General features: G+C 30.2%; 1 protein-coding gene across 2 annotated transcripts; it reads left to right on the top strand.

The window, feature by feature from the left end:
* The first annotated feature begins 1,225 nt into the window (after positions 1–1,225).
* On the top strand, positions 1,226–7,531 carry LOC145037014 (BTB/POZ domain-containing protein SR1IP1-like). 2 transcript variants are annotated; one of them, XM_078985560.1, is made up of 6 exons: positions 1,226–1,372; positions 1,490–1,580; positions 1,694–1,763; positions 1,848–2,462; positions 2,973–3,464; positions 6,990–7,531. In XM_078985560.1, the coding sequence occupies exons 2-6, from the start codon at positions 1,504–1,506 to the stop codon at positions 7,446–7,448; spliced, it is 1,713 nt and encodes a 570-aa protein (XP_078841686.1). In that variant the 5' UTR covers positions 1,226–1,372; positions 1,490–1,503; the 3' UTR covers positions 7,449–7,531. The 2 variants fall into 2 exon arrangements, with proteins under 2 accessions (XP_078841686.1, XP_078841685.1); XM_078985559.1 differs by lacking the exon at positions 1,226–1,372 and having other exon boundaries at positions 1,430–1,580.
* Positions 7,532–8,094: the final 563 nt, after the last annotated feature.

Raw genomic sequence — 8,094 nt, 5'->3', positions numbered from 1 at the left:
TAAATTGAATAGAGGTTTTTTTTTTTTTTTTTTTTTTTTTTCCATCTATAAAAGTTATATAAAAATAAAAATATTAAAGAGTACATTGTTTTGATTTAAAAAATTGTGTAGAGTTGGAAAAAAGCATTGTTTTCGTCATTCATTTAATCTATTTTGTTGTTAAAATAAAATTGGATTGTAGACGATCTAAAACAAGTATATCAAAACTTCATTTATTAAAATATAGTTTTTAGGGGGTTTTTTTCTTCAAAAAAGTAGGCACAAAATGTTGTTTCATAATCTATAAAACAGTTTATAGATAATTAATTGAGACAAAAGAATGATCAAAACAATATTAACTTAAACATCACACATCCATACGTACGTGTCTCCAATTGCGTTTGGAAGATGTTTTACATTGATTGTGACCTTTCAAGGGCTTCTCACAAGTTACAAGAATGGGCCATCGATAATTGATTATAATTGTTTTGCAAAATGAATAATTTAAATGTTATTTAGGTAAAACACCACATTTTAAATAAAAATAATATTGGCTAAGATTAATTTGTGAATAAAATCGTTACATTTTAATATTTTATCATGTTTAGGTATGTAAGCAATTAAAATATCTAATGAAAATTTTTACATTTACTTTTCTGTGTTATTTACGAATCATTGTCGGCACACAAGCAATTATGAGAACCATAATTTATTATTTTAAATATTAAATATATAATTTTATTTATTTATTTATATTTATAAGTATTTAAATATGCATGATCAGTCAACATTAGGAAGCAATCCTTTGAAATATGTGATGTGAACTATACGTACCTGCGAAGGAGCCCATCTTCATCATGCATGCAGGCATCTTTAATGTCACATGAGCATGTTTTACGTCACGATATCGACTGATCATTTGGTTAAATTAATACTACTATTCAATCATAACTTTTAACAATATTATCTTTGAGAAGATAGAGTCTTCTCTACGTAATTTGTACGGATGTTTGTAACTTGTAACGATTGGATTTAATTACAACTGTTCATCAGTGTCGCAGTGAGGCTGTTCATCTCAATTTAGAAAAAGCTCTCAGCCTAACAACGCGTTCGATGAATTATCACAATGACAAGTAGACGAAAGCATCCAATCTTTGGCCAACTATTATCAAACCCATTTGCACCCCACCACAACACACTGACAAAACAGCATCGTTTTCCCTCAATCTCATGGAAAAGACTGTTTTACCCCGATATCTTGATCCTTTTAAGCTAAATTCCTATACCCATTTTCGGTATTTCTTGAATGCTTGTGTATCAAGAATATCGGTAAATTAAATCAAGCCGAATCAAAGCTTGTAGTTATACTATTCCAGCTCCTTGTAGGGCCAAGGTAAAATTTCCATTTTTCTGTAGATCACTTGATTTATTTTTCTATATATTGAAGTGTGGATCATGTTTAATTAAATCAAGAATGTTCAATCATTGTCATGCATGGTGGATGTTCAAGAAAACGGAGCTCCAATGCCAACACCCTTTGACATGATGCATGCTAAGAAAAAAGAGCTCATGAGTAATGCCATGAAGAGAACTACTGAATGGTTTGCTTTCATTATTCTCTCCTTTACGATTTTTCATTTTCGTTGTGTACTTAATGAGTTAAAGTTCCAGAAAAGATGTTTCAAGACTTCATCTTTTTTATAAACTTTTGCAGGATTTCCTCCCAGGAAATCGCTAGTGATGTTACAATCAACGTAAAAGGAATTTCTTTTTCATTACATAAGGTAAAGTCCATGTCATGTTGAAATTCTTTGATGATTAAAGATTGAAACAAAAGTTTTAATCTTGTTTTCTTTTGAACAATGCAGTTTCCATTAGTGTCGAAATGTGGTTACATGAGGAAACTTATGTCAAACTTTAAAGAAAGTGATCGCATAATCGAAATCAATGATATCCCAGGTGGGCCCGAAGGATTCGAACTCGCAGCAAAGTTTTGTTATGGAATAAACTTCGAATTAACAATTCAAAACATTGCGATGGCAAGATGTGTGGCTGAGTTTCTTGAAATGACAGAAAACTATGCAATTGGAAACTTAATAGCAAGAACCGAGGCATATATAAACGAAGTGGGACTTAAATCATTGACTTCTGCTGTTTCCATTTTACAATCATCGGAAACTTTCTTGCCAATTTCTGAAAATGTCAAACTTGTCACACGTTGTGTAGACTGTATCGCGTTCATAGTCATGAAAGAATGTGAGTTCTCTTTGTCAGCAAGTGGAGGATGTAGTAGTGATGGATTGGATTCTTCATCTTCTTCATTTTGTCATCTAAAAGTTGTTGATTGGTGGGCTGAAGATTTGATTGTTTTAAAAATTCATACCTTTCAAAGGGTTCTTCTTGCAATGATTTCAAGGGGTTTCAATAAGTGTGCATTTGGTCCGATTCTAACGCTTTATGCCCAAAAGTGTCTCCAAGATTTGGTAAGATTTGTTATGTATTCTTATTTCTCTCTACACAAATTCACTTATTTTATGAAACACAAGTTGAAATACATAGTGCACAACTAATTTTAATATCTTTAAAGTTAGCGTTAGTGACAGAAACCATAACATAAGAGATGCGTAATAACAAAATAAAACGATCAACTTTTGAAGTTAAAATGGATTATGCGATTTGTGAAATTTCTTTATATTTTTTTAATGCAAAATGACATTATTATTTCGCGAAATATGATGATCATTCATAAAGCATTAATTTTGTAAATCACAAAATCGATTTTGCAAAGTGGGTGGTGATTTCGTGTTACATGTGAAAAAAAAGTGGTCATTTGGTTATTATGCGTACTTCCTATATTTGGTCAATTTTGTAATTAACCCATTATATTATGTTAATGAATTATACTATTAATTTAAAGATTAAACACCAAAAAACAATGCAACATTTGAATTCATTCCAAATGATCTCCACATGTCTTCTATCCAATCATGCAGGAGATATTACGAAATGGCAAGAACAAAAGTGACCCAAATCAAGAAAACGAGAAAAGGGTAGTTTTAGAAACAATAGTTAGTCTCTTACCAAGAGAAAAAAATGCCATTTCAGTCAATTTCCTTTCAATGCTACTTCGATCTTCAATACACCTTGAAACAACAGTGGCATGTAGGCTTGATTTGGAGAAAAGAATAGGGTTACAACTGGAACAAGCTGTGTTGGATGACATATTGATTCCTTCTTTTCGGTTTGATGGTGACACATTGTTTGATGTTGACACTGTGCAACGAATCTTGATGAATTATAATGATGTTGAGGGTAATTGTGATGATATTCAGAAGATTAGGAAGCTCATGGAGAGTTATTTTGCTGAAATTGCTTCGGATTGTAACTTTTCGGTGTCAAAATTTGTAAATCTTGTTGAATGTTTACCGAAGCAAGAAAGGGGAATGGAGGATGGAATCTATAGAGCTATTGATATCTACTTGAAGGTACTTTTTCTTTATGGTAAATGACACAAAAAACATTATTTTTACACAGAAATTCGATTTTGACAACGTGTTTTTTTTGTGTCAATTTCGACACTGTATTTTCCAATTTGTTACAATTCTGACTACTTGACCGGTTAACTAGGTTGCATTCTGACGTGACATGATGATGTGTCAGTTTCGATGACGTAACATGCTGACATGATATGCTGACGTGTTAAAATTGAATTTTTTTTTCACAAAAAACACTACGTTTTCATTTTTTTCGATTTTGACACTAAGTTTAATTTTTTCTTTCAACTTTGACACTATATTTTTTTGTTTTAAATCAAACATCATTTTTTTCCAATTTTGTTCAATGTTGACAATTTTCTATTTGAAACTATATAAATATTTTTTAATACATTTAAACCATATAAATATGTTTTTCTTTTCATTTAAAAACCATAGTTTTGTATAAATACATTTTTTTACACTTAAACCATATTTTTATGTATAAATATGTACTAGTTATATAAAAATTATATTTTATATTAAATATGCAACTTTAAAATGTGTTTGGAGGTTTGGAGGCGTGTAGTTGATCAAAACTCGGATATCAAGTTTGCAACACATCAAATTTTTACATCTTATTAGAAGCTTATGGTTATTTGATTCTCATAATATCACTAATGCTTTAAATGTAAGAAAAAAAAACACTAGTATTTAAATAAAAATGTGGTTTTTAAACGAAAAAAATATGTTTATACGGTTTAAAATGTAATAAAAAAAATATATTTATAAGATTTAAAATGAAAAATAGACAAAATTGAACAAAATTTAATAAATGATGTTCGATTGGAACAAAAAAAACATAGTGTTAAAATTGAAATAAAAAATTAAACTTAGTGTCAAAATCGAAAAAAGTGAAAACTTAGTGTTTTTTGTGGAAAAAAAATCAATTTTGATACGTCAGCATATCATGTCAGCATGCCACGTCATCAAAAATGACACGTCATCATGTCACGTCAGCATGTAACCTGGTTAACCGGTCAAGTGGTCAGAATTATAACAAATTGGAAAATACAGTTTCAAATTTGACACAAAAAAAACAAGGTGTCAAAATCGAATTTCTATGTAAAAAGAGTGTTTTTTGTGGCTTTTACCCCTTTCATTACACTAACTTTTGAATATTAAGTAAAGATCAATAGTTGTGATGAAGAACCACATGGATATAAAGTGAGAATTATGAGTCACTTTATGATAAAATGGGAAAGGAAAAAAAAATTGTTTGTTTGCATGATGGAATAGAAATGTACCATTCCACAAGAAAATTTATTTTTTTCTTCCGTTTTGTTAATTTTCATTGTCTAGGGAGGGGTGGAAAAGTATAATATAGCCCTTTTTTAAAAACTTTTTAATGACACAAAACCTATTTTAGGACTTTCATGATTTAAAATTAAGTTATAATTTTTATTTTCTGAAAAAAAAAACTAGAAAATATTTATTTTTTATTATAATCTTATATGCATTTTGATGAAATTTTATTATATATATATATATATATATATATATATATATATATATATATATATATATTGTTTTGTAATAATAAATTCTTTAAGTATAATTGAATAATATAAATAAAAATATCGAAACTTAAAACTATTCCTTTTATTTACGTATTAGGTGTAAGATCCATATATTACATGGATTAATTAAAAATATTAAATATAAATATCTAAATATTTAAGAATTTTGGATTTATAAAAAAAATAATGAAGTATTGAAATTGATTTTTTTATCTTGTAAATTTAAATAAATAAACAAAATAAAATAAAGAACTTTAGTTTTAGAATTTTAAAATAAGAAGCTAAGTCAGTTAATGAAATTGATATTATTTTAATAATATATTTATTGTAATTATTATTACATTAAAGTATTATGTGGAATTTATTAAAATAAAAAAACGAAAAAACATTATAAATGGTCATTGTGGTTTTCTAAAATCTGAAGTTTAGTCCTCGTGGTTTAAAAACATCATAGATGGTCCTTGTGCTTTCAAAACTTTTGACGATTGGTCCTTATTGCTAACGCTGTTAAGTTTTGACCGTTAACTAAAGGGTATTTTCGTCTTTTCACGATCATAGGGACCATTTATGATGTTTTAAAATGAAAGAAAAATGAAATTCCCTCCCCCCTTTCTTTCTTTCTCTCTCTCTCTCTCTCTCTCTCTCTCGTTACATGATTCATCAGAGAAAGAAATGGGGCCCACTGTTCATCGTCTTCTTTATCAATCACCCATCATCATCTCTCCCTTTCCACTACCTACACCGAAAAACAAAAACATATGAGCATCATCTTCTTTACGAGGGAAACGAGATTCTGTGAGAGATCGATCGATAGAGAGGGAAAGAAATGGGTACAAGAAAAGAAAAGGTTGCAAAGGAAGAACTGATTCACTCTTTCTCTTCCACCACCGTCTCTGTTCTCTGATCATATCAACCACCATCTACCCGCTTCCACCGCCATACAAATTCAGTCTCACCATCACCACTACCACCATCAAGAACCACTACACGTCTATAGCCACCAACTAAACTTACCCAACATAGACAAATTAACAATCGAGAATGAAAATTACTTTGAGAAACTTGCCAGATTAGGGCTTCTAGGTCGCCGAATGTTGTACAAATCTAACAAGCTTTCCATCCGGGTGACGTCGTCATCCTCGTTCATGGCTATCCTACTTTCGTCCTTTACGGTGGCAACAACCTATGATGAAGACAATAACCTAGAGAAACTGTGATAGGGAAAAGGGCTCAAGCAAGGCGCTACAGGAAAAACTGGAAAAAAGCTTGTAAAGATTCATCAGGAGCAATTAATGGGTCTAATTTCTAGTTTCGATTTGGGTTAAGGTAGATGTTTTCCGACAATTGGATGAAGGATTTTTGGAGTCTTTAGAGATATAGATGAGAGCACGAAGGGGAAAGGAAGAAGGAAACGTTTGGGTGGGTTTGTGTGTGTGTGTGTGTGAGAAAAACCATCATAAATGGTCCCTGTGATCGTGAAAAGACGAAAATATCATTTAGTTAACGGACAAACTTAACGGGGTTAGCAATAAGAACCAATCGTCAAAAGTTTTGAAAGAATAAGGACCATCTATGACGTTTTTAAAGCACAGGGATTAAACTTCAGATTTTAGGAAACCACAGGGACCATTTATGATGTTTCTTTTTTCTAGAAAAACCTATAAAATGATATGTGAAAAATAAATTAATTCAAAATAACCATAAAATTAACATTTGACAAATTGAATAAAAGTGTAACATGTGTCAAAAAAAAATCTTCATTTATTAAAGTAAATAGTATAAAACTGTGTAATGAAAATCATTGTATTTTCTCACACAAACCAAACATGATTATGGAATGTAATGATTCACTTTGTTACCTTCATCATTACCTTCTTTCATAATTCCATTTCATCCAACTAAAAAGACCCTTAAGTTGTGGGCTAACAGTAATTTATATTTGATTTGAATCTTTTAGGCTCACCCGATTTTAGGTGATACCGAAAGAAAGAAGCTTTGCAATTTGATAAACTTTCAAAACCTAACCCCCGACACGCTTGCCCATGCTGCCCGAAATGACCGGCTTTCTGCTGAAACGGTAGTTCAAGTTCTTTACCATGAACAACAACGGTTAAAAGATAAGATAGATGATGATGATGGATCTGAAGTACTAAACCCATTACCAGATGATCTTTCAAGTTTAGAAAAAGAAAATCAAGATTTGAAATTTGAGCTCTTGAAAGTGAAAATGAAATTAAAAGAGATGAAGATATCAAATTCTGATAAGTCACCGTTGATTCAAAGATCATTCATGAACACCATATCGAAAAAGCTTGTGAAATTTACTCCGTTTTTTAGGGCTGATCATGGGGTTTCACCTTCTGTTACTAGAAGTACGAATAAGCTAAGTAAAGACAGAAGGCATTCTATTTCTTGAAAATCTTGCTATATATACATATAAGTTGATTGTAAATTTTGTATAATGTTTGAGTATATGAAATAAAAAGTAAGTTTAAGTAAGATGATAATTGTAGAATGACAGTATGTTTGGAAAAAGGAATATATTGAAGACATTAAGATATCGTAATTGTGTCGTATGATCTGACAAAGACAAGCTTATAAATAATTTACTTTGATTCTTTAACTATAAATAGAATAGTTATTGGTTTTGTTAATAGCCAAATACTTATATGTATGAATTAAAGTTCATTCTTAGTTGAAATAATGTTATTTTTTTTTCTTGAAAAGAACACGTTTATTTGATTTTGATCCCGAAAAAATTGGGTGCATTATTTTGGATATAGTGGCAGACAGAATACAAGGAATCCTTTCTTGTTGGATATATATGTAGATACAAAATTACAAATGAAGACTTGACGAGCAACGTTTCAAGAATCTTCAAAGTAAAGTAGGTGGGGTAGAGTAGGGGTAATGTATTTTTTTTTTAAATAGCTAAATGCATGTTTTGATTTTTGTTCGTATTAGATTAATACATTTGTCATTATTGGTGAAATATGAACATTGATGTTCCGAAAATATCCATCATAGACGAGGGATAACTTTTGGCAATGAACTCCATCGAA

This window comes from Lactuca saligna, chromosome 3 (assembly GCF_052625555.1).
Source record: "Lactuca saligna cultivar CGN05327 chromosome 3, ASM5262555v1, whole genome shotgun sequence".
Taxonomy (NCBI): Eukaryota; Viridiplantae; Streptophyta; class Magnoliopsida; order Asterales; family Asteraceae; genus Lactuca; species Lactuca saligna.
This window is presented reverse-complemented; position numbering and strand designations above follow the sequence as displayed.

Excerpts from the sequence above, each read along its gene's own strand:
- LOC145037014 (XM_078985559.1), top strand. The coding sequence starts at position 1,474 with ATGGTGGATGTTCAAGAAAACGGAGCTCCAATGCCAACACCCTTTGAC. Across the intron at positions 1,764-1,847 it reads TTTCTTTTTCATTACATAAG|TTTCCATTAGTGTCGAAATG; the intron begins GTAAAGTCCATG and ends TGAACAATGCAG. Across the intron at positions 3,465-6,989 it reads CTATTGATATCTACTTGAAG|GCTCACCCGATTTTAGGTGA; the intron begins GTACTTTTTCTT and ends TGAATCTTTTAG.